The sequence below is a fragment of the Phoca vitulina genome, unplaced genomic scaffold, assembly GCF_004348235.1.
Source record: "Phoca vitulina isolate PV1807 unplaced genomic scaffold, GSC_HSeal_1.0 scaffold20, whole genome shotgun sequence".
In the NCBI taxonomy this organism is placed as follows: Eukaryota; Metazoa; Chordata; class Mammalia; order Carnivora; family Phocidae; genus Phoca; species Phoca vitulina.
This window is the reverse complement of record NW_022589723.1, coordinates 1,654,754-1,682,374: the sequence shown is the minus strand read 5'-3', so window position 1 is coordinate 1,682,374 and position 27,621 is coordinate 1,654,754. Positions and strand designations below refer to the sequence as shown.

General features: G+C 36.0%; 2 protein-coding genes across 2 annotated transcripts; one reads left to right on the top strand and one right to left on the bottom strand.

Annotated features, from left to right (window-relative positions):
• Positions 1-308: 308 nt before the first annotated feature.
• On the bottom strand, positions 309-1,250 carry LOC116640470 (olfactory receptor 4K13-like). Its single transcript, XM_032417518.1, has one exon. It carries the CDS (start codon positions 1,245-1,247, stop codon positions 309-311), a length of 939 nt encoding a protein of 312 aa, XP_032273409.1. The 5' UTR covers positions 1,248-1,250.
• Positions 1,251-17,752: 16,502 nt separating this feature from the next.
• LOC116640469 (olfactory receptor 4K13) lies at positions 17,753-25,433 on the top strand. The gene is made up of 2 exons (XM_032417517.1): positions 17,753-18,672; positions 25,388-25,433. Exons 1-2 carry the CDS (start codon positions 17,756-17,758, stop codon positions 25,431-25,433), a joined length of 963 nt encoding a protein of 320 aa, XP_032273408.1. The 5' UTR covers positions 17,753-17,755.
• The last annotated feature ends 2,188 nt before the right edge of the window (positions 25,434-27,621 follow it).

The window sequence follows — 27,621 nt, the reverse complement described above, 5'->3', positions numbered from 1 at the left end:
GAAGAGAAAACATGCAAAGTGCCTCATCCATGGTTAGAACTCAATAAATACTTATTTAGAATCTCATTTAGTTTATAAAAAACTGAAAATTACAACATATATGAATGGGATTATATTGGTATGGTTTGTATTTTGATGCATGATTCCAGATGTTTTATTGCACATATATACTTGTGTAGGGAAGGATTACCATTTCCCAAAAATGTGACTTATGGTTGATACAAAATCAAATACCTCATTATCTTTGGATGATGATGATAATGGCAACAATGATGATGATGATGACTTTGATGATTGTAATGTATCAGTTACAAGGTTGATCTGGAACTCACTTGCTTGGTCTTTATTTTTCTTATTGCTTTCCTCATGTCTTTATTCCTGAATGTGTAGATGATTGGATTTAAAAGGGGAGTGAAAATTGTGTAAAACACAGAGAGGATCTTATCTATGGATACCCTGTTGAATGGCCATATATAGATAAAGATGCAGGGTCCAAAGAACAGTACCACCACTGTAATGTGGGCTGAAAGAGTGGATAAAGCCTTGGAAGACCCACTGGACGAGCGATGCCGGACAGTAATCAGAATGGTGCTATAGGAGATGAACAGGAAGATGAAACAGAACAAAGAAAGTAGTCCACTGAATGCAATGACTAATACTTCCAAGATGTAAGTGTCAGTACAAGCAAGTCTGATGACCTGAGGCAGATCACAAAAAAAGCTATCCACAACATTGGGGCCACAGAATGGTAAAGTCACTGTGAACACCATTTGGCTCATAGTGTGCACAAAACCAGTGGTCCAGGACAGAAGTGCAAGTCCTATGCAAACACGATGGCTCATGATAGTTTTGTAATGGAGGGGTTTGCATATGGCAATGAATCTATCAACTGCCATGGCTACAAGCAGCATCATCTCACTTCCACCTAAAAGGTGAAGGAGGAACATCTGGGCCATGCAGCCTTCATAGGAGATAGCCTTATTTTCACTAATTAGGGCACAGATCATTTTAGGAGTAGCAAAGGAGGCCAGGGACATATCAATAAAGGAAAGGTTGGCCAGTAAGAAGTACATGGGAGAGTGTAAGTGAGGGTCCAGTTTTACTACCAAGATAATAATGAGGTTACCTAGTATAATGGCTATGTAGATAATGGAAAAAAACAAGAAAAAGCAAATCTGTAACTCACGAAAATCTGTGAGGCCCAGCAATATAAACTCAGACACCATGGAGTGATTTTGTTTCTCCATTTGTTTGGGTGTTGGCATATGTTACCTAAAACAAAATCAAAATAGATTAAAATCTATGAATTAAAGTTGAGAGATGAAATACATATACACTTAACTTTGCTCCCTAAAATCCACTGAAATGTGCAAAAAGAATCAAAAGTGTTGAACAACATTGAATCCAAAAATTTTTGAAAAAAAGAATAGACAAAATTTCTTAGCAAAGCTTATGAGGAATTTCTGCCATAAACTAAGACATTTGAAGAAAATTATAGTCGGCACTACTTAACTCATATCTGCACTAATCTTGAGAAAAGTATCTGAGTTGGTGAAAGAATTTAGAAGTTCTTTGCCACCATTTTCGAGGATAAGGTATAGATTTATTTTTAGTCCATGGGCAAAGAAGAGGACCCTTCCATTTTGAAATCTATTTCTACAGTGCGTATCAGTGAAGGAGAGGCCAAAGTGGTTTTCTAACTGAAAAGTAGGACCAAGAGAAATGAAATTAAGATGGAATATAGAACATGGAGAATCTAGGAGTCCGTTCTGTAGTGGCTGCTGAAAGTCAGATGAGCAGCGATAATAAACACTATGAGTTTTGAGACACTTGAATATATGGTTGGCCAAATTGAAATGGCTTCTCAACTTCTTTTTCCATAAGGTGGAAGAAAGCCTCAGATGTCTGGGTCTTCTCCCATGGGCTCTGACTTTACTTCCATGCTTATGAATTTAGTAGATAGGAAGGTACAGTGCTCAGGTATGGCATAAATGGATGCTTGCTGCTGGCTTCCTACTGCCTCACTTAAGTTAGTTTCTTTGTCAGGTGGCTGAACATCCTAGTGGATTTGGTATAACATCCATATCATTTGTAAGAGAGTATAATTATAGAGTTTTGATAAACAAAGGAGGATCTATAGGGAACGCATCTATGTGCTTCTAGATGACTAAGGCATACCCATGTAGAATGACATCCATTTAAGCATGAATGATGCCAGCCAGAAATTTTGATGCAAAGTATCAAGGAAGATAGCATAGATATCCATGAAGAGATAGTAGTAACAGACAAATTTTTTGAGACTTAAAAAAAAAATGTGACATCTGAAAAAAATGAAAAAATTGGAAAAAAAACACAAAAGAGTTTATATCTGACTGAAGACCTCATTCATAGAAATAGATACAACGTAGTTTTAAAATATTTTGAAATGTTTTAAGAATTTGGAGAATATAAGAATAAAACAATTGAAATATTCATACTATTATTTAGAATTAATAAATATTTTTATTATCCATCATTTGCAGAATTTTAAATAAAATAAAAACTACTGGCATAGGAAAATTTCACTTATCTTACTATTTTGTGTGTGGCTTATAAAAAATGAATAAATGATACCCTATCATAACAAAATTCTGAGAAAAAATTTTATTTTTACTGAGGAATTGCTATTATAAAAATGGTGCACCCATCAGTTTGTTTTCTGTATTTATAGGTCGGATTCTGCTTTTTGTTTCTTTATTCATTTGTTTTGTTTTTTAGACTCCACACATAGAAGAACACACTGATGGTTGCCAGAGGGGAGAGGGGTGGAAGGATGAGCAAAATGGGTGAAGGGGAGTGAGAGACACAAGATTCTAGTTATGGAATGAATAAGTCATGGGGGAATTAAAGGTACAATACAGGGCCTGTAGTCAATGGTACTGTAATAGGGTTGAATGGTGACAGATGCTAGCTACACTTGAGGTGAGCATAGCATGACATATAGATTTGTGGAATCACTGTGTTGAATATCTGAAACTAATACACTATTGTGTGTCAAGTTACTCCAGTTTTTAAAAAATAGTGCATTTAATGTATAGCTACATGTTTATTTACATGTGAAAGAATTTTTGAAGATTATATAACTAGAAGTAGAATTACTAAGTCATTTTCAACTAACCTAATAATGTCAAATTCTCAACAAAGGGTTATACAAATTTACACAACCACTTCCTTACAAATCTTGGTGTTTTGTTAGCTCTCAGTCTAACCACTATTATTGTAGGAATGCAAAAATGGTTCAATATTAGGAAATCTCTAATTAATGATTTAAATATATAGGTAAACAACATAATAATTTAAATATGACATCAAAATAGACATCTAATAAATGAAGAGATATATTAGGTTCATGAATTGTGAATATGTCAGTTTTCTTTAAATTAATGTACATATTAAACATACTCCCTATGTGAATCCAAGGTGACTTTTGGAAATCAAGTTTATTCTGAAATGTATATCAAAAGGCAAAAGGCCAAGATGGGGAAGGCAATTTTGAAGAACAAAGCTAGAGGATTTATACTATATCAAGACCTCCTATAAAGCTATATAACAGAGTTTGATATTGGCTCAAGAACCTAAAAATAAACCAATTTGAAAATATCAGAAAAGCTCTACTTGATGATGACAGCAACAAATAACAGTAAAACATGTTTGTCAAATAAATATAGTCAAAGTGCTCTTGGTACTATTATCTTTAATAACCAAAAATTGGAAAGCTCCTCCAAAGTCTGTCATTAATGAAATGATTTAGAATGTAAACTTATATGTGCTCATATGGAGATATTTTTAAGATGTATTATTAAATTTTAAAATGTTATATTTTAAAGAGATTATTATAACATTTTATGGAAAATTATGTACCCACATACAAATTTCATACAAATCTCAGAGAAACATAGATTCATTAATGTATCAAGAGTGCTTACCTCTGGGTATATTAGCTTATAGGGTTAATGCAGATTCCAATTTTTATAAGTCAAGTTCTGTAAAATTTAATAAAGTTGAATTAGATTCTAGCCCTGGATAAATGCTCCCCAAAATGTAGTTGGTATTTAGGGACTTCAAATCAGAAAATCATTTATGTTACATATAGCTGTAAGAAACTTACAAAATAATTGTAACTTGTAGCTTATGCTGGTTTATCATCTACTTCCTAAAACATTTATAGTTGCAGCAGCACTAAAGGTGATATTATGGATTTGGCGATCTATTACAGATAGCCAGGATTGGAAATACATTCTATGTCATATATCCACTTGTGACAAAGCAACTCACTAAAAAAGGCGAGAAGATATCTTCTGCCCTTTTTTCCCACCAGCCCTTCCAAAGTGTCCTCTGAGAATTTCCAGGACAATTCTTGAAAACAACAATGAGTGAAACAAATCTTTTGATTTGATTTTATTTTTTTTTAAAGATTTTATTTATTTACTTGACAGAGAGAGAGACAGTGAGAGAGGGAACACAAGCAGGGGGAGTGGGAGAGGGAGGAGCAGGCTTCCTGCAGAGCAGGGAGCCGAATGAGGGGCTCCATCCCAGGACCCTGGGATCATGACCTGAGGGGAAGGCAGATGCTTAATGACTGAGCCACCCAGGCATCCCAAATCTTTTGATTTTAAAATGTGTTAGAAAGCTAGAGTAATGAAATGATTGATACTTTACCTTCCTAAGAATAGAATAATAAAGAGTTGTAAGAAACCTGAGACTTTAGTAGAAGAGTCCTATATTAAAAATACACTGTTTAGGGGGCGCCTGGGTGGCTCAGTCGTTAAGCGTCTGCCTTCGGCTCAGGTCATGATCTCAGGGTCCTGGGATCGAGCCCGCATCGGGCTCCCTGCTCAGCGGGAGGCCTGCTTCTCCCTCTCCTACTCCCCCTGCTTGTGTTCCCTCTCTCTCTGTGTCTCTCTCTGTCAAATAAATAAATAAAATATTAAAAAAAAAAATACACTGTTTAGGATAAAGTTGCGGTTACTTGGGAATAAATAGGCTGGTAAACTACACAGTCTTAAATAAAAATGAATTCAAATACTTTAAATATATGAATAATAGTTCAAGCAATAAAGGATAGAAATATATAAGTGAATAACATGCTTTGTTGTATTTTATAATATTGGCTTAGGATCATGACAAAGGCAGAAACCACAGAAATTAAGGTTAATAGATTTTATTAAGTGAAGATGAGCAAGCTCCCTATTACCTCAAAAACATATTCAAAATTCTAAAAGGCAAAGCTGAACTAGAGAAAAGTAGCCAAATATATATGTCCTTAATATCAAATTCTTATAAGTTGATATGGAAAATTTCAAGAGCCCTATATAAAAATAAGCCAAGGTAAAATACAAAATGTTTAAGAAAATATATAAATAGGGCGCCTGGGTGGCTCAGTTGGTTAAGCGACTGCCTTCGGCTCAGGTCATGATCCCGGAGTCCCGGGATCGAGGCCCACATCGGGCTCCCTACTCGGCGGGGAGTCTGCTTCTCCCTCTAACCCTACCCCCTCTTGCGCTCTCTCTCTCACTCTCTCTCTCAAATAAATAAATAAAATCTTTAAAATATATATATATATATAAATAATAGTTGAATATATGAAAAAGAGAGTTTGATTTCAGTAAAATATACGTCAAAGTCACAGACATCAAAGTGTTTTAGTGCTTTACTTTGGGTGGTATAATTATATATCTGGTATGTATTTTTCTATATTTCTTGATTATCACAAATATTATGTATTAAACATGTTCTATATTTGAAATTGGAAATTTTTTAAGTAAATAATTTATTTAATGAAATTGAAACATAGAAAATTCTTTAACTTTTCTTCTCCATACCTTATTCTTGCTTTGGGAGTTGTGACTCTCAGTCACTGAGACTCAGGAGTTTTTCACTTGCCCCCACTTTCTTCCATGTTCCTTTTGTGTGTCCCCATTCTAATGAAGGAAAACTCCCTTTTATTTTGAAACTGCAGAAAACAACATGAGGAATTTGTCAGTTAATGACCCTGGGAAAACCTTGCGTCTTATAAATGAATTCCCTCAGCAATTAAAAGCCATACATTTGGTAAGCTAGATTATTCAGAATCTCTCATTAGTGTGTAGCTTTTCCCCATAAAAATGAGACAGAAAACTGAATGGGAAGAAATCACAGAGGGAGACAAACCATGAGAGACTCTGGACTCCCGGAAACAAACTGAAGGTTACAGAAGGGAGGGGGGTGGGGGGATGGGATATTAACTGGGTATTAAGGAAGGCAGGTGTTGCGATGAGCACTGGGTGTTATACACAACTAATGAATAGTTGAACACTACATTAAAAACTAATGCTGTACTATATGTTGGCTAATTGAACATTAAAAAAAAAGAGACAGAAAGAAGGCATTATCAACCAAATAATATAACCATGTTTCTATGAGCAGACACAGACATACAAACTGAGTGTCTCTTTAAAATGTGGAAAACTTTGAATTTTCCAAAGTCCAAAGTAAGATGAATTTAGAAACATGAGATAAATAGAAAACTTGTTATAAAACTTTGATGGTCACAAAAATCTCTTTCATTAATCCTATCATCTGAATAAAGGTGCAGAGAAGAGTACCATTTAATGAAAATAACTAGTTCCTAAGAGTCACATCTCTCTGATACCTTTCTAATTTTCCTCTATTATTAGTTCCTTTCAGATTTGTAAACTCTGTTGGTACTGTCTTGTGCCAGAGTACTTCATGGTTAAAATGAAAGTAAATTGCCATTCTTTATTTGATCTCTTCCTTGTTAAGCAATAGCTGACTAATTTATTCTTTCTCACATTGGACTGCCTGTGTTTATGAAGTCAACAAATGGCCTATGGCCTATATAACTAACTACTTTGTCTAATTATGCTATTATTTCAGTGAACAGCTTGGTCAACAATATCTAAAACTACTTTATTTTTGTCATCTCTGAATTGATTACTTCACCCATTGATTACTTCATACATTTGTAGCTCAGACACTTAAGGAAATAACATATTTATTAATGGGGTTCATGTATTATTTCCAGAGCTGCTATAGTCATTCTTGTGTATTTCCTATGGGCATAATTACTCATTTGTCTTAGATATACTTTGGAGTAGGATTACTGGATCACGGGGTAGGCATGTCTTTTAGAAAGTGCCAAAGAGTTGCAAAGTGGTTGTACTGATTTACACTTCCACCCTCAGTGTAAAGAGTTCTGGTTGTTCTACATCTTTACAAGACTTTGGTATTCTGAAGCCTTTTTAATTTTAGCAATTTTTAAAGATACATTGGAATCCTCATTGTGGCTTAATTATTATTTCCCTGATTATTCATGGTGTAGAATATTTTTTCATATGGTTATTAACTTTTTTAATATTTCCTGTTGTGAAGTATCTACTTACCTCTTTGTGTCCAAAGCTTATGAGTACTTGCCAAGAGAGAGGGGCAAACCAAGAAACACTCTTCACCATAGAGAACAAACTGATAGTCACCAGAGGAGAGGTGGGTGGGGGGATGGGTGAAATAGATGATGGGTATGAAGGAGTGCACTTGTTGTGATGAGCAATAGGTGTTATATGGAAGTGTTGAATCACTATATTGTACACCTGAAACTAGTATTACACTGTATATTAACTAATTGGAATTTAAATAAAAACTTAAAAAAAAAAGAAAATTAAAAGTTGACTTATACCAGAGAAGACATTTCAAATACATATTTCCAACAATGTTCTTATTTTGAAAATAAACAAAAAATGCAATAATGTAATATTCATAGTGTATGGTAGGGTTTCTCAATATTGACATTATTGACATTTTAGGCTCGAGGATTCTCTTTTGTGGGAGACTGCCTTGAGCACTGTATGATATTTAGGTGCATTCCTAGCCTCTATCCATTACATGCCAGTAGTAGTTCCCACATGGGACACCCCAAAATATCCCCAGATATTACCTAATCCCCCTTGGTTGAGAACCACTGATATATCCCATTTGAGTAATAATAAATACAAACATAAATATATAAATATTAAATATAAAAATTTAAATGTAAAATTTTAAATATAAAGTATTAATAAAAATTGCAAGAAGAGTTAAGATAACCAAGAGAAAAAAATAACCAAGAAAACCATATTCAAAAATACTTAGATGATGGAATTTTAAAGATTCTAAAAACAGGTTTTTTTAAATGATCAGGAAATTATAGGAAAACATAAACATGCGAGAAAAAATAAAAGATATTAAAAAAAGAGTCAAATGGAATTTTTAGGGCTGTAAAATACAATATAGAAACTGAGAAATTCCATTTCAAAGACAAAAGAATATCAACAACAAAAAATCCCTAGATAGAAAATAGAAACCATTTTTTTTTTTTTTAAAGATTTTATTTATTTATTTGAGACAGAATGAGAGAGAGAGAGAGAGCACATGAGAGGGGGGAGGGTCAGAGGGAGAAGCAGGCTCCCTGCCGAGCAGGTAGCCCGATGCGGGACTCGATCCAGGGACTCCAGGATCATGACCTGAGCCGAAGGCAGTCGCTTAACCAACTGAGCCACCCAGGCGCCCCGAAAATAGAAACCATTTAAGCTAAAGCTAAAGCAAAAGCCAAAAAAAATTGTGGAACATATTAACAGAACCTCAGTGACCTATAAAAAATATCAAATGATCTAACACATCTGATACTGGATTCACAGATGACAGAAAAAATATTTGAAGAAATAATTTAAAAAATTCTAATGAAAAGTACAAATTCACAGACCAAAATTAGGTTTGAATGCATCAGGAAAAAAGAAAGAAAATCACTTCAAGACATACAATAAATGCTGAAAATGAGCAGTTTATAAAATCTTAAAATCTGTTAGAGGAAGAAGGATACATTATAAACAGAAGAACAAGAAATTAACAATTCTAGAATTTTTTTCAGAAACAATGCACACTATCTATAAAATATGAAAAGAAAAAAACCCTCTCAAAGTAGAATTCTATACCAAAATTATCTTCTTGAACTTTAAGGTGAAATAAAGACATTTTGAGCAAATAAAAGATTAAATATTTCATGGCCATCAGAAATGTCAAATGAAGCTGTAATGACAATGTATTACATTTATAATATGTTCAAATAAAAGTATGACATGACAATATAGTACAGAGATAAGAGGGTAGAGAAGTTCAGTATGTTATACGTGAAATGGTATAATACTATAAAGGTACTAGAAAGTGATAATTTAAATAAAGTAAATTTAAATAAAGTAAATTTAAGGCAAGTAAATTGGCTGTAAGTAACTGGAAAATAAAACCACTCTCATTTAGTCATGCACACATTTATGGGAACTTAGAGGAAGATTAAAACAAGTCATGTAGAAACCACCCAAAAAAGATGTAGTACTAAGGCAGGAGTTTGGAATGCTAAGGTTTTGTCAGATGCTTTAGGGATTCCTGAACCAGCTATTGGGGATAAAGAAATAAAATGACATGGAAACATCCAAACAGAGAAAGGGTGGGCATACTTCTCTCTGACCCACTAAAGCCATTAGTCTGAACACTGTGAATTTAGTGTTCATAGGGAGAAATCATCTGACGATGATATTAAGCAGATTTCTCTGAAGACAAGGGCCTGCACAGAAGCAGCAAATGGATTTTACTGGACTTCTTCCAGGAGCCCCAGTGGTCTAAAAATGGGAATTCAATGGAACTGACACCTATTCAGCGCTAGGATTTGCTAATCCTCTTGTTAGCAAGCCTTCTTGCTCAACTCTAGACCTCAACAGTTATCTCTTGTTGCGCTACCTTGAGGCATTGACAGTGACTGAAATATTCCAACCTCCAGACCAAAAAAGCCCTATCTCATAGCAATGGGATGCCCAGAAGACCACTCCCCACAGGTCCTCTTCCCTGGCATGATCAGGGGCCAAACACATACCGACCTGCACCCGCGATCACGCAATCCTTGCCTGCTGTCTTGCAGGTACTCCCCTAAACCTCTCCTAGAAAACTCTAGGTGTCCATCTTGCAGGCAGAGAGGTCTATTGTAAGGCTTGAGCTTGCCACCTCACCCGCTACAGGCACCCGAACTAAATTTTTCCTTCTTTTCCAAACCCTTGTCTCTTGAGTTTTTGGCTTCTCTTGCCATGAGTTTATTCGGGTTTGTTTGGCAAGTGTTGGCAAACCCAGCCAGGAGCTATGCTCTCAATTTGTGCAGCCCCCTCAAGGTTCCCTGGGACAGCACAGTTGGCCCCAGCAGCATTCCAGTGCTCACCCACTCATTTCGTGAGTTAAGGGCTCTGATACATGGTTCCATAATAGTCTTACAGAAGCAGCCACCAAGAATACAATGGAAGGTTTATAATGTTGAAGAATCTATCAGTGTATTTCATGTGGAGCAATTCCTCTGATAAGAAAGGCACTTGACTGTTACTAATCAACAAAAAGGACCCAAGAAACATTAGATTACAAGGCTATATCACATTTCTTTTTTATTTTTTTAAGATTTTATTTATCTACTGAGAGAAAGTGAGAGAGAGAGAGAGAGAGATAGATTGCGAGTTGGGGGAGGGGCAGAGGGAGAGAGAGAGAACCTCAATCTGACTTCTGCTCTGAGTGTGGAGCCAGTCGGCAGGGCTCGATCCCACTATCCGAGACCATGACTGGAGCCAGAATCAAGAGGGAAAATCAAGAGTCAGCCCTCAACGACTGAGCCACCCAGGCACTCCTGTATCACTTGTCCTATCACTCTTGGAGCAGTGGTCTCAATGAAAATGGAAACAGGCAATTCAAAGTTACTTCAAACAGGAGTGGAGAGGCATGAAGGTCTGGCTGGTTGTATTGGGTAAATGTATTTTTCAATTGGATATGGAAGAGAGACAAGGGGATACTCCACAGGAAACATTTCCTATAACTGGAGGTGGGAATAAGGAAATGGTGGGACTACAATTCCCCAGCTTTCTATCGTTATATCTTCTGTTTTGATAGCCCAGTTATGCTTACAATAGTGCCAGGCCTAAGATTAGTATACAGTAAATGGTAGGTATATGTTTATGATTGATCCTTTTTTAATATTCTTTGAGTAAGTTTTCATATTAGAACACTCCAGACCTGATAGTGGTTTTATATTTCCTTGATAAAATATATCAATTTTGGTAAGTATGCAGTGCCAGAAAAAGTTTTCTCTGTTGTAACTCAGGGAAAACAACATGGCATCTTTAATAATTCCCATTGGTATTTGATCATCAGTTGGGTATTGTTAGGTCTCAAAATACATCATTTCTTTATCACCACTCTCTCAATATATATGACTCTTTTTAGAGAAAATATTCATATTTGTCCTTATTTTAGGGAAATACCATTATTTTTGGAAAGAGAAGCTCTCTAGGTTTCAATGTGTCTGACTCAAGTAATGTTCTGAAACACTGTAGAACTGGTAAGTCATAGGGGAAGTTTTAACATACATTAAAACAGTATAGAACCATTTCTAGATATTGGCTTTTAATCCCGTTGTTCAGAGGTAGAATCAAATGTTGAAAGTCCTTTGGGAGCTAAACACTATGACAACATCAGAGAGTTCTAGAAGGCATTATCATTCTAGTTGTCATACAGACACACAGCATAGTCTCATTATAAGTGTGATAACATGGGGCAAATTAAATAATTGAGTACACTTGGATACACTTCAAGTGATTTTATTGTCCATCTGCTAAAGAGTTTCCATGTCAAACTTCATGATGTCAATATCATTACCAATAAACATTTGAGAACATTTCCAATCCATGTCAAATGGTGCCTCCTCAGGAAGTAAGTGGCTGAATGAAATTTTGCATTTGTTTTCAAAGAAATGTTATTCCTTGTGCTTATAAACCTACTAGACCTAATACTTCAATTTATCCTGTTCTGGTCAAGAAGCAGACAAATAAAAGTCAACTAAATTGACTAGTATCATGTGGACAAGAACATGACTTTTGGCAAATCTGACCTAAGCCATAATTGCTTTTATTTCATGTTCTTCTGTTTTAAGATTACAAGTACTTTTATTTTTTTTATTTTTTATTTTTTTAAAAAATACATATTTTTTTAAAGATTTTATTTATTTATTTGAGACAGAATGAGAGAGAGAGAGAGAGCACATGAGGGGGGCAGGGTCAGAGGGAGAAGCAGGCTCCCCGCTGAGCAGGGAGCCCGATGCGGGACTCGATCCAGGGACTCCAGGATCATGACCTGAGCCGAAGGCAGTTGCCCAACCAACTGAGCCACCCAGGCGCCCCAAGATTACAAGTACTTTTAAAAAAAACACATTTTAATAGAATAAATCATTCCTATATTCTCAAATAATTGGACAGACTGCTCTCTGTAGATCAGGCAACTAGTAGATCAATCACAGTATGTCTTTTCTCTTCATAATTTGATGCATATGATCTGTGAGTAAATTTCTACTTCTAATTCTCAGTTTAACTGAGTCTATAATTAGAATTAAAATGTTGATTTCAAAGTTTATATATCTTTCTCCTCAGCCATTTTAGAATAGCCAGAAAATTGTTCATAGTAAGAAGAAAGCTAAGGAACTTTGCTTCTGTGGGAAAGGATGATGCTGGTCAGATAATCAAAATGATTGCTTTGAAAACATAAATTTTTTCTCTTTTCTCTCTTGCCCCTTCCTTATCTGAGAGCCTGTTTATCCCTCTCCCTCTGCCCCTCCCCCCGGTTCATGCTCTCTCTCTTGCTCTCTCTCTCAAATAAATAAATAAAATCTTTAAAAAAAAAGAAAATGTGTTTTAAAGGAAAATTATAAATCAGTGCAAGTTAAACTATCAAAACAGAAACAAAAAAAAGTAGAAAAATTCTTTGACTTTCAGTAAACCTATATATTCCACAGTTATATATCACTAGTGCATTATTACAAAAAGTTTTTCTTTTTCTTTTTTTTTTTACTTTTCTGTTGTTGTTAACAAACTTTATTTTTAGATTTACAGAAAAATTTCATAGATAGTACATCGAGTTCCCATATTCCTTACATCCAGTTTCCCCTATTGTGGTGCATTTGTCACAACTAATGAATTGATATTGATGCATTATTATTAACTAAAGCCCACACTTTATTCAGATTTCCTTAGTTTTTACCTAATGTCCTTTTTCTGTTCCAGAATCCTATCCAGGATAGCACATTAGATTTAGTCCTCATGTCTCCTTAGGCTCCTCTTGGCTGTGACACTTTCTCAGACTGTCTTCATTTTTTTTTTTAATATTTTATTTATTTATTTGACAGGGAGAGAGAGAGAGCACAAGCAGGGGGAGCGGCAGGCAGAGGGAGAGGGAGAAGCAGGCTCCCTGTTGAGCAGAGAGCCTGACATGGGGCTCGATCCCAGGACCCTGGGATCATGACCTGAGCCGAAGGCAGACGCTTAACTGCCTGAGCCACCCAGGTGCCCCTGGACTGTCTTCATTTTTGATGACCATGAAGGTTTTGAGTGTTACTGGTTGGGTATCTTATAAGATGCCCCTGCATTGGAATGTGTCCGATGTTTCCTAATGATTATACTGGGGTTATAGATTTGGGGGAGGAAGTCCACAGAGGTAAGTGCCATTTTATCCTATCAAGGATACATAATGTTGAGACTAATCACTGTTGCTAATGTTGACTTTTATCACCTGGCTGAAGCAGTCTTTGTCAGGTTTCTTCACTCTCAAGTTACCTTTTCCCTCACTTCTCATACTGTCCTCTTTGGAAGGAAGTCGTTATGCACACTGACCACTTAAGGAGTGGGGTGCTATGCTTCACCTCTTAAACATGAAATATTTACATAAATTATTTAGAATTCTTCTGCATGGGAAAATTTTCTCTTCTCCGCTTATTTATTTGTTGAATTACTTATTTATACCAGTGTAGATTCATGAATTTTTATTTTACATTCTGGTTATAATCCAATAGTACTTTATTTATTTGGTTACTCAAATTGTTCCAGCTTTGGCCCTTGGGAGCTCTTTGAATTGGCTCCTGTGTCTCTTTGACATGTCCCCATAACTCTCGGGTTTTTTTTTTAAGCAACCTGTTTGCTTTTTAATGGATTTTGTTTGGTCTAGTAGTAAGTCTAATATCATTTAGCTCCATTATTCTGTGAGCATTTCTCTTTTCCATTATTAAAGTAATAGACAATAATGAAAATTGAAAGATAAAAGTAGAAAAAAGTACAATTCAATCTTTATTACTTGAGTGTGTTCTCTTGAAGTGTCTTCTTTTTTCTGACTTTGCATACTTTCACCATTTCTTTTTCTTTAAAAATAGGTCTAATCATTCTTTGTAAATAATTTCATATTTGGGTTATATCTATTTAACAATATATTATGAACATTTTCCTGCCTCATTAATATATATCACTTAAAATGTTCTACATAGATCAATTAACCTTTCCTTTTAATTGATTAAAATTAGCCCATAAATATCCTCGGTGTATTGCATAATGATGCATAGCAGGTCTTTACACAGGGACTGAATAAATTAGCTATTTAGAGAGTTTCAATATTTCTTAATTATAAATAGTGATGAAAGGAGTGTGTGTGAGGCTACAAGTTAAGTACTTTTACATATTTAAGATTTCTAGAAGTTGAGCAGAGTCCAATAATAGCATCAATATTTTTGAAGCTCTTAGTTCATGATTAGATTATATAAAATTGAGCAAATTGTGTGAGGCTAACCATTGAAAGAAAGGGAAAAATATTGTCCATTCTACCCAAATAATCAAGGGATCACTCGTTGAGAATGTCAACAAAATGGGCTGATTAATGAGACATAAGTCTTAAGTTTTTCTTGTTAAATATCTGTTTTCACTCACTTCATCAACATCTCTATTGATGGCCTTTATAACATGTATTATGGAGAATATGAGTAATTTGTCTATTTTCAAGGAGCTTAAAAATGATCTGGGGAAAGAAGAATCACAAACTAGAAATGAGAGAACTCAGATTAGAACAGATTTGTCTAGCTCTTGTTCTAGTGTTACTTCAATTTCAGAATATTAATACCTAACGGACATGGTATACCTAGAGAATAAGTAAATTGGTAGAGCACATGAAATGGACCATAAGTATAGTGGAAATTGTTATGGGTTTTGTACTAGGGAAAGTTTTATTATTTAGAAGAAAAGCCTCCAAGTGTCCCTAAGAATATGGTTATATAAACAGAGGAATTCGTCTACCTAAAAAGAAGAAAACATGTAGAGATAAGAAAAAATGGATGGGGAATGTGGAAAACCATGAATTTGCTTTTACCAAAACAGAAGTTGTATTTTTGCACTATTAGAAAACAGTATTGGATATTTAGAGTGGTTGAGAGGCTGATTGTGAAGGCCTTGGTGAACTTGGGGATTGATAATGGAGTTATTTAATTGTAGGTTTTTAAAGAAGACAATAATAGGATGAAAACAGAATTTTATGAGTAATGTTCAATTCCTTAAAGAAAACTGTATTTGTGGGTAATTACATTGTGCATCATCAACAATATTGAATTCTATATAGTTGTAAAATGCTGTAGATTTTCATGTGCTCATAGGAATATATTTTTATCGTATTGACAACCCAAGGAAAATAACTATGCATATGAACACCATTCTCTCAATAAATAGTATTGAACACTATTGTCTTAATAAATAGCATATAAATGTAAATATATACTAATACCCCCACCACACACACACACACACACACACACACACACACACACACACACTGTGCTAATGTGTATATTACTTTTCTCAAAGGCTATCCAGGAAACAAACTGTTAAGAGTTATCATCCTGCTATGTGTGGCATGTTTTCTTTTCCATTAGTATAAGCTACTTTGATCTTTTTCTAAAGCAAATTAGGGAAAAATACATACTTCTAATGATTTTTTTAGAATAGTTACTCTTTCTGTTTAAAAATGCTCACATTCAATTTGACAGTTAAAAATATGTTTAAAGTTCCTAATTTACATGGATTTTGCTTTAACACTGTTTTTAATCTAGATCCTGAATATTCATTATATATTTCATTCATTCATTCACTCCTTCAATAGATATTTGAGTAGTCATACAGTATTCCAGATGCTAGAATGTGTATAACTACTTCATGTATATTTGAAGTCTGTCCTGTTCTCTTGAAATGCAGTTTCAAAAATGAGATTTCAAAAAGCATTAGTATGAATCTTTAAAGGATTATCCATAAAACTGAAAGGAGATATAACCTTTCTAGACACAGAAAGGAATAACTTTACATACTAAATAAGACTTAGCACTTTGCATCAATCCAAGGTTCTCAGAGTAGGAAATCGACTTGAGGATATGTGTATATGGGGAAAAAATACATCCTCTGTTGGATAAATGTACCCATGGGGTGTCTCAGAGAAACAGAGTGTACAGCATCATGATGCTTCTTCCTTCTGTTTCTGATGACTGGGAACGTGAGTTGCAGGAAATTGATGGGATTACAGGATAAGGAGATGCAAGGCTATTCCCGGGATTCACGTGAGGCACATTCCCCTGAAAGTATTTTCTCCATTCTGGTAAGAAATAATGACACAAAAGGAAGGCTATACTTTATTTACTGAAGGAGCTTTATAAGACGCTAGATAATTGAGAAACCATTAATGATGAAAATAATTTTTTAGAGCAAAACCAGTAAAATCAGTGCTGTTATAAGCATGGGCTGATGGGAAAGTTATACCATAAATTTAGATGACTGTACTGAAAGAACTGTATTTCTATTATCCATATAAATCAGTTACCTCAAGCCACCTCATTTTGTCATTTTGAAGCTTGTGATAAATAAAAATGCACAGTCCAAACAACAATCCTTTTTATAGCCATCAACAAGTAAATGAATGAATACCAACTAAAAATGAAATAAATTCAGTTCCATTTCTCTGTGGACCTGTGCATCCTTGGTACTTTCTGCTTAAAATCCTAGAAGAGACGTTTGATGTGAATGATGTTAAATGTTGAGTGAATAATTTTTACATGGTTAATATATATAATAATATATGTCATATATATAATTATATGGTTTCACTCTTACAAGTGTGCAATGACCATCACTGATACTAGCATGAGCTCTGAGGGTTTCATGCAAGAATGGAGCAGGGAAGAGGCAATACATTTCTCAGGACCCAAAAACTTACAAGTAAGACTTAATTTAAGGTTTAATTAATAGTTCTTTACCAGAATCTCTTTCAAAATATGGGTCTTTAGAATCCTTGCTGTATTTTCTACATTTATCATTTCCAGGTTAAGAAACAATATTATTCTGTGAATGTAGAACCCACCACCATCATTATCATATTTATGAACATCTTTATAGCACAAAGAGGCATTCAGTATCATGTAGTCTGATTGTTTTCATTTTATTTTACTGAGGAGGAAACTTAACCCTGGTAAGGAGATACTTGTCCTATGTTGCCCCCAATGAGTAGCTCAGCTAGGTGTTGTATTGAGGTCTTTGGATTCCAAGTTCACAATACAGTGGTGATTTCATGTGCTGTTTTTATTTTTGTCTTTCAGAAATGTATATTCTGAATTCTCCTTGCTATTTGGTACACTTCTCTGGGACATTTCAGAAATCAATGACTAACAAAATCACCCCCCAAAAGTGGGAGGTGCTTTAAGTTCAGGTACCCAGTCTAAGTATCAAAATTAGACACCAACATGAACCATCCTTTCTGTAACCACAACTTTTCTGCCCAGGATTCTCACTCAATTTGATTATGATGGGATAAAGTTGACAACATGGAAAGGGCAAACCATTCGGTGGTGTCTGAGTTCATTTTGCTGGGACTTTCCAAATCTCAGACTCTTCAGATTCTATTCTTCCTAGGATTCTCTGTGGTCTATGCTGGGATTGTGTTAGGAAACCTCCTCATCTTGATCACCGTGATCTTTGACTCACGCCTTCACACACCAATGTATTTTCTGCTTATCAATCTCTCCTGTATTGATATGATCCTAGCTTCTTTTGCTACCCCTAAGATGATTGTGGATTTCCTCCGAAAACAGAAGACCATCTCTTGGTGGGGATGTTATTCTCAGATGTTCTTCATGCACCTCCTAGGTGGGAGTGAGATGATGTTGCTTGTAGCCATGGCAATAGACAGGTATGTTGCCATATGCAAACCCCTCCATTACATGACCATCATGAGTCCACGAGTGCTCATTGGGCTGCTGTTATCCTCCTATACAGTTGGATTTGTGCACTCATCTAGTCAGATGGCTTTCATGTTGAATTTGCCCTTCTGTGGTCCCAATGTGGTGGACAGCTTTTTCTGTGACCTTCCCCTTGTGATCAAACTTGCCTGCAAGGACACCTACCTGCTACAACTGCTGGTCGTTGCTGACAGTGGCCTCCTGTCCCTGGTCTGCTTCCTCCTCTTGCTTGTCTCCTACACGGTCATCATATACTCAGTCAGGCACCGTGCTGCCAGTGGTTTGGCCAAGGCCTTCTCCACTCTGTCAGCACACATCACAGTTGTGACTCTCTTCTTTGCCCCATGTGTCTTTATCTATGTATGGCCCTTCAGCAGATATTCTGTCGATAAAATTCTCTCTGTGTTTTACACAATTTTCACTCCTCTCTTAAATCCTATTATTTATACATTAAGGAATCAAGAAGTAAAAGCAGCCATGAAGAAGATAAGGACTCGACATATAACTTCAAAACACACTTTGTAGATGATGCTTCTGAAGAAATAATCTCTTGTGTGGACATTTTAAGGAATGAACTTTTAAGCTATTTCAAGTTCTGTAAAAGGAACCAGTAGGTATAACTTTTAAAGAGCAAACCCCTTGTATTAAAGAGGGCACGTTCTGCTTGGAGCACTGGGTGTTATACTCAAACAATGAATCATGGAACTCTACATGAAAAACTAATGATGTAATGTATGGTGAGTAACATAACATAATAATAATAATAAAAAAGAGCCAACCCCTTTTCTTGTCACTGTCAGTGGTTAAACACATGACATGTACAGTCTGGAAGACGTGCATTTAAATCCTCTCTTCACTACTTCTTCTCATGCAAATTTGAAAAAATGAATAAATTCTCTTTATCTACTTAGTTTATCTACAAAACTTCTTTATATGTTTCTTTTATTATTTTGACATGTTTTTAATCTTCACAATTATTATTACTACTTCTATTATGCTTGTAGTTATTACTGCTGCTATTATAGTTGTAGCTAATATTGGGAATCTCTATGTAGAAAATGCACACAGATGATGCCTCACATAGCCATGTAGCTGAGTGCCTGGTACTATTTGGTGCTAGAAAAACACATTTTGTAGATGATCCCTAGTTAACGTGTATTAACTTTTAGTTACTCTTTTGCCCCAGATACAGTACCTCCAACCATGCTTCACATATTTTGTGAGCCCACAATGTGCCAGGAGGTATATCCAGGGTTTCAGGAAGCTTATAGTCCTTGGATGAAAAGAGTGAACTAAATTTGTAAACATGTTGTGGCATGGACAGTATTATATTACATGGTTGAAAGTTCAACGCAACTTTATCAGTAATAACACTAATATTTGTCTCTTCCTTTTTTTCTGAATCCATGGGTAAATTGATTCAGAGCCCACAGGGGGGGTAAGAGGTGATCAATACTCCTGAAAAGTCTACAATCAATTCTTAGTAGCAGTATCAAGCTTTTATTTTCATTTTCAAAATACAGTTTACAAATAGAAAATAATCACTCTCTTTATTATTTTACTTTTTTGAGGGAGAGAGAGTGCGTGTAGGTGTGAATGGGGAGGGGCAGAGAGAGAGAAACTTTAACAGGCTCCACGTCCAGTGCAAGCCTGACGCAGGCTCTATCTCACGACCCTGAGATCATGACCTGAGCTGAAATCAAGAGTCGGACATTTAGCTGACTGAGCCACACTGGTGCCCCAAGAATCACTCTTTAGTGTAGAATTCTGTGAGTATTGAAAAATGCAGAGTCATGTAACTATCACAATGAGAATACAGGAGAATTTCATCAACCCTCAAATTCCCCTGTGCTCCTTTGTGGTCCACCTCTCTCGCTCCTGTCTTCTGGCCCTGAAAAAAGCGATCTGTTATTTATACCTAGTTTGCCTTTCCTAGACTGTCACATAAGTAGAATCATATAATAAGTAACCTTTTAAAAAAGTTTTTCTTTAAATTCCAGTTAGTTAACATACAGTGTAATATTAGTTTCAGGTGTAAAACAGTGATTCAGCACTTCCATATAACACCCAGTACTCACCACAACAAGTGCCCTCCATAAACCCTTTCACTATTTAACCCACCCCCTCACCTACCCCCTGGTAACCATCAGTTTGTTCTCTATAGATAAGAATCTGTTTCTTGGTTTGCTTCTCTTTCTCTTTTTTTTCCCCTTTGCTCATTTGTTTTGTTTCTTAAATTCCACATATGAGTGAAATCATGGTATTTGTCTTTCTCTGACTGGCTTATTTTGCTTGGCATAATACTCTCTATCTCCATCCATGTCATTGCCAATGGTGACATTTGATTCTTTTTTATGGCTGAACAATATTCCATTATATATATAGAGAGAGATATATAATATATCTCCTTCGTCCTATCCATTCATCAGTCAATGAACATTTGGACTGTTTACATAATTTGGCTATTGTAGATAACGGTGGTATAAATAGTGTATTAAGTAATTTTGTATTCTTTGGGTAAATACCTAGTAGTGCAATTGCTGGATCATAGGGTAGTTCTATTTTTGATTATTTGAGGAACCTCCATACTGTTTTCCAGAGTAGCTGCACTGGTTTGCATTCCCACCAACAGTGCAAGAGGATTCCCCTTTCTCTACATCCTCACCTGCACCTAGCATTTCTTTTGTTGTTAATTTTAGCCATTCCGACAGGTGTGAGGTGGTATCCATGTAGTTTTGATTTGCATTCCCCTGACGGTGAGTGATACTGAGCATCTTTTCATGTGTCTGTTGCTACCTGGATGTCTTCTTTGGAAAAATGTCTATTCTGCCTTTTTTTTTTTTTGAAGATTGTGTTTTTCTTTATTTGACAGAGAGAGACACAGCGAGAGAGGGAACACAAGCAGGGGGAGTGGGAGAGGGAGAGGAAGAAGCAGGCTTCCCACAAAGCAGGAAGCCTGACTCGGGGGCTCGATCCCAGGACCCTGGGATCGTGACCTGAACTGAAGGCAGACGCTTAACGACTGAGCCACCCAGGCGCCCCTATTCTGCCCTTTTTGTAATTGGATTATTTGGGGGATTTTTGTTGCTGAATTGTATAAGTTCTTTATATATTTTGGATACTAACTCTTTAACAGTTATGTCATTTGCAAATATCCTCTCCCATTCCACAAGTTGCCCTTTAGCTTGTTTATTGTTTTCTTTGCTGTGTAAAGTAAGTAGCCTTTTGAGCATGGCTTCTTTCACTCAACATAATGCCTTTGAGATTCATTCAATAGCAAGTTGTGTTTATCATTATAAATCTATGTTACATTTTAATATTTATTAAGTATCCTCATTGCTATTCTTCCTCAAATTGTCTTGAAACCAGTTCAGTTATTCATTGATATTAACTAGAATGTTTTTATCAAATAACATGAATACTAAGTAATTATATATGCATTAATTTTATACATTGATATGGGAGAAATGTGATATTGACAATATTGGTCTTTTTAATCCTAGAACCTAGAATTCTGCACTTATTCAGGCCTTCTTTTGTATCCCCCAGTGATGTTTTATAGCTTTCTTCATTAAATACTGAAACTATTAAACTTATGAATTATTTAATTTTATTTTAATTTTTATGAGGTCATTTTTACTCATAACATTTTGATATTTCTGTAATGAAGGAAAGAGATATATTTATATATATATTTACTTGAAATTAGTCACTGATCTGAACACTCTAATTCATTGAAATTTTTAGTCAATTTTTCAGGCTTAGAATATAATATTTCAACTATGATAATCTTATGTTCTCCTATTATTTTTCAACATCTTATTTCATATTTTAGCTCATGACATGTCTAGGACTTAATACAGTTTTGAAATTTTTCCTGAATGCTAAAGAATAAAATAGATATATGTCATAAAAGGTCTGACACATCTGTACACTAATAAGGAGAATTACTGATTTTAACATGTTTCTACAATATGGTGAGTATTTTACACATTTTTATAAAAATGACACATATTTGGGAGGTTAACAACTACCAATCACACTTGGCTTATTTGACATGGAAAAATTTGCTAATTTCATTGGCGCGATTATGAACATTTCCAATGGGTTGAAGTAAATCTTTTATAACTGTAGAAGAAATCTAAGAAAATGAAATCTAAAGTTGGGTGTTAAAACTAAGCAAAAACTGGAAGAAGTTTACAAGCAGCTTGCTTGCCACCTAGTGGCTGCAATCTCCTGTGTTTCTCTTTCATGTTTTAACAAAAACCAAGAATTAGGAAGGAGGATTTATAAGAATGGTCTGGAGTCTTTGCAGTCCCCCAATAGGCAATCGAAATGAAGCCTATACCTTCCAAAGAGGCAGTCAAGCTGATTACCATCTCAGCATTACCCAAAATAGCTATTTTCACAGACAAATTTTAATGTTATTTTAAGGGCTTCCCACCCACTAAAGGCTTAGAATTCAGCTAAGTCTAGAATTCCAGGGGACATCACAACTCGTTAAGTCACCATTAGGAGTTAGAGTATTCTGAAAAAGGCAAGGCAGACTAATACCTAGAAATTATCTGTACGTCAAAATCATGGTTCATGATTTTTAAATCTATTGCCTGCCATAAATTTACAAGACTTAGTTGTCTTTAACTTCCCTAAAAGTATGGATGATCCTTCCAAATTTCAAAAGGAACTAAAAATATATATACTTCTCATCATTTGAATTTGCAAGGCTGAACCCTTTGCTCAGAATTGTTCTGCCAGATGATTTTACTTTGAGCATAATCGGTCAGATAGTTGGTGTGTATAAAGGAAAGTAGGGCTTGTTTGAGGCTACTAAAGAGAGAGTGGCCAAAAGCAGTTCTTCTGTCTGTATCTAAAAGACAGTATTTGAAAAATTAATTAAGTAAATAATTAGACTGTCTAGGGAAGTCTTTGAGTTTCTCAGTCTTATAAGTGAGGTGCTCTTTTCATCCCCATTTTCTGTATGAGGAAACGGAGGCAGAAGGCTTTCATAACGTACCTAACTTTCCACAGCTAGAAGGGAAAGGACCAGATTCCAACTTGTCTGTTTTTAGAAGCTGTGCACGTCTTTATAATTCTATGCTACCTCTAACAGTATTAACCAAATTCTGGAAACACATTTGTAAATTACCTCCTTTCCAAATCCAGAAGTTGTTTAAAATATAACAGAGGGCTGGGAAGCTGACTCCATGGACAAATAATGCAAAGGCTTATTTATTGCTCTCATATACTTGAGTCAAAGAAAAGTGATGTAGAAACTTTCAAATCTAAGAGTCACTCAAAGGAATTGGGTTTTAAAAATGACTGCATATAATAAAGAGGATGAAATTTATAAATAGTGTTGATTGAAAAAAGGTAAACACAAAATAGTAAATGGTTTATATTTCTGCCCACAGAAAGTCTAAATAGAGGTATAGTCTTTACCAAACTCAAACTTGTCCTGCTCCCAATGTGCTGTAAGCCAAATTCTGAGACACTGGTTTTGAAGCAAAGAAAGCTTTATTATGAGAAGGCAGCCCAAGGAGAAGACAGGGAATCATTCTCAAAGCTGCCTTGCCCTGTTGGGCCTAGGCACAGCTTATAGACATGAGAGGAAGGTAATGGGTTTCTTGAAAACTTGGTGGGATGTCCTTGAAACTCTCTGGAGGTAAGCATTCTTCTGGACAATGTGGCATTACTGGGACCTGGTATGATTAGATATGTCAAGACTAATGTTACTGTCCAGCCCCCATAAGTTTCTACAATCAGTGGGTAAATGGGGAGTAGTGGTAAAAAAGGCAAAGCTAATGATTGATCATGCATGATGTTAAGAGGCGCATAAACCACAATTAAGTAGGGAACAAAACAGAACGTAGAGCCAAGTTAATAATGCAACTAATACAACTGTAGTCTGCTTATGCTTTCAAAACAGGTCCAGGAACCAAGCACCTGCCTCAACTCGCCATTCTTATTTAATAATTCCTCAATCGTGGGGAATAGGGATAATGACTGCTCTAGCTGCTTCCTGCTAACAAGGGGCAAAGAGCGATAGCCAGGGGAGTGGAAGTGGAAAACCTGCCCTCAGAAATATTCTGGAGTGTCTGGGCATGGGGCTTGGACCTTGCTTTTGAATGTTACTGTTTATCTGGGAGACTTTCCCGAGGTGGCAGCAGCTAGCAGAGTAGCATGCTGTCTTATTTTTACTTCTTTGTTTGTTTCTCTGTTTTCTGGACTCGATCCCATTTAGTAGAAAACTTAAAAGCATTCCCTACCAATGCCCGGGTAACCATCTCTAAAGCTACCTCTACTTTTTGTAATTTCCTTTGAATATCTGGGGCACTTTGCTAATAAGAGTCCTATTTATCACTTTTAAGTTTTCAGGTGCTTCAGGATCAATATCAGCATATTGGTGATATGCTTGTTGGAATCATTCAAGAAAAGATGAGGGGTCTTCTTGACACATCTGATTAACTTGTTGAACCTTATTTAGATTCTTTTGTCTGGTACTCCTGTTTTTATTCCTACTGGGATAAATTCTCAGTACTTTTGAAGTCTGGGGAGTCCTCCTGCATTTATATCTTGATTGGGGTCACAGGATAGCACCTTCTCTGGTGGCCCTAAAGCCTCTGCTCTGGAGGGATTGTTTGGAGCGAGGAGATGAAACCCAGGTTTGTTCAAGTTAAAAGAATGGGAAAAAATGGGAAACCTTAGTTGGGAGAGTCATAGACAGATATTTGAAGAAACCAGGAGAATTTAGGATCTAGTCAGTTGTATAGGCAAACAACAAACATGCAAAGACAATCAGAATTAGAATTTAACATGCATAAAGTTGTGTTATTGGAATATAATTTTTTCTCTCTAAATTTACCCTCATTTTTATTGAAGGTACTAGATTAAGACCAATTTGTTTGCAAAATAAATCCAGGGTTTTTTGGGGGGGCTATGGTGAGCACTGTGAATTGTGTAAGACTGTTGAATCACAGACCTGTACCTCTGAAACAAAAAATAAATCCAGTTTTAACAAACTTGGCCTAATTACTTACATAAGCACAACAAGAATAGTGATCAGCCACGTAGGTTCTTTTAAATCTGCTTTGCTAGATCTATTCATAAGGAATATCAGATTGAACTTCTAATAGTCTTTTGAGGCCAGAAACCAAGTCAAATACTTGCCATTAGATTTGTCTGCAATACCTGTAGACTTGGGTTATTTCCTCTCTTCTCGAGGTCCCCCAAATATGCTGAGCTTCCTGCACCTACTAGCAAATAACATTCTGTACTCTCCTGGTAAGGCTCCTTGGAACTCCATAAGGAAGACACCACCAGGCTTACATTTCCAAGGGCTTCATTGGCACTATAAAGTCAACCTTAGTTCCTTAAAGCTGTCTGGTCCTATCTGGAGGTTATGCATGTCTCTCTCAAATATGGCATTCCAGTCAAAGCCTTCATAAAATAACCAATGTTTCCAATAATGTTTTGTTACAAGGAGAACAGATCTTATTGAATTTATGGAAATAAGTATAATTGTCATAAAAGAAAGAATACTGACTGTGAGTTTCTGATTTCTGGAATGTTCAGGTAGGGAGAAAAAATCAATTTGTTCACAAAGGTGTATTTTATCAAATCTCTGTAAGTCATAGATCTCTTAGGAGAACAAGTTTTCTTAAATCTGGAAGAGCAAATAGTAGAGAAAGAGCAATGTTTCAAACAAGACTCATAAAAACCGTAACTCCAAAAGACATGTCCATTTTCATTAAACCAACAAACTCAAGCTTTAATTTAACAGAGATTATCCCAGATTATATGAACCAGAGAAGCATTTGAATTATTTTCTGAGTGTTAGGATGCTCCATTCTAGTAAGTGCTTGTCTTCAACTAAATAGGGCTCTTTTTTTTTTTTTTACTGTTTATGCATTTTTATTTGTTTATCTTACATCTCTAGAAGGGCAAGAGCCAGATACAATTTCTTTAAAACTCAGATACATGGTAGACATGTAACAAATGTTTTTTTAAAATTTTTTTATTGTTATGTTAATCTCCATACATTACATCATTAGTTTTAGATGTAGTGTTCCATGATTCATTGTTTGTGCGTAACACCCAGTGCTCCATGCAGAACGTGCCCTCTTTAATACCCATCACCAGGCTAACCCATCCTCCCACCCCCCTCCCCTCTAGAACCCTCAGTTTGTTTTTCAGAGTCCATCGTCTCTCATGGTTCGTCTCCCCCTCCGATTTCCCCCCCTTCATTCTTCCCCTCCTGCTATCTTCTTCTTCTTCCTTTTTTTTTTTTTTTTAACATATATTGCATTATTTGTTTCAGAGGTACAGATCTGAGATTCAACAGTCTTGCACAATTCACAGCGCTTACCAGAGCACATACCCTCCCCAGTGTCTATCACCCAGTCACCCCTCCCTCCCACCCCACCCCCCACTCCAGCAACCCTCAGTTTATTTCCTGAGATTAAGAATTCCTCATATCAGTGAGGTCATATGATACATGTCTTTCTCTGATTGACTTATTTCGCTCAGCATAACACCCTCTGGTTCCGTCCACGTCGTTGCAAATGGCAAGATCTCATTCCTTTTGACAGCTGCATAATATTCCACTGTATATATATACCACTTCTTCTTTAGCCATTCATCTGTCGATGGACATCTTGGCTCTTTCCACAGTTTGGCTATTGTGGACATTGCTGCTATAACTTCGGGGTGCACATACCCCTTCAGATCCCTACATTTGTATCTTTGGGGTAAATACCCAGTAGTGCAATTGCTGGATCGTATGGTAGCTCTATTTTCAACTTTTTGAGGAACCTCCATACTGTTTTCCAGAGTGGCTGCACCAGCTTGCATTCCCACCAACAGTGTAGGAGGGTTCACCTTTCTCCGCATCCCTGCCAACATCTGTCATTTCCTGACTTGTTAATTTTAGCCATTCTGACTGGTGTGAGGTGGTATCTCACTGAGGTTTTGATTTGGATTTGCCTGATGCCGAGTGATGTTGAGCACTTTTTCATGTGTCTGTTGGCCATTTGGATGTCTTCTTTGGAAAAATGTCTGTTCATGTCTTCTGCCCATTTCTTGATTGGATTCTTTGTTCTTTGGGTGTTGAGTTTGATCAGTTCTTTATAGATTTTGGATACTAGCCCTTTATCTGATATGTCATTTGCAAATATCTTCTCCCATTCTATCGGTTGTCTTTTGGTTTTGTTGACGGTTTCTTTTGCTGTGCAAAAGCTTTTTATCTTGATGAAGTCCCAATAGTTCATTTTTGCCCTTGCTTCCCTTGCCTTTGGCGATGTTTCTAGGAAGAAGTTGCTGCGGCTGAGGTCGAAGAGGTTGCTGCCTGTGTTCTCCTTTAGGATTTGGAGGGACCCCTGTCTCACATTTAGATCTTTCAACCATTTGGAGTCTATTTTTGTGTGTGGTGTAAGGAAATGGTCCAGTTTCATTCT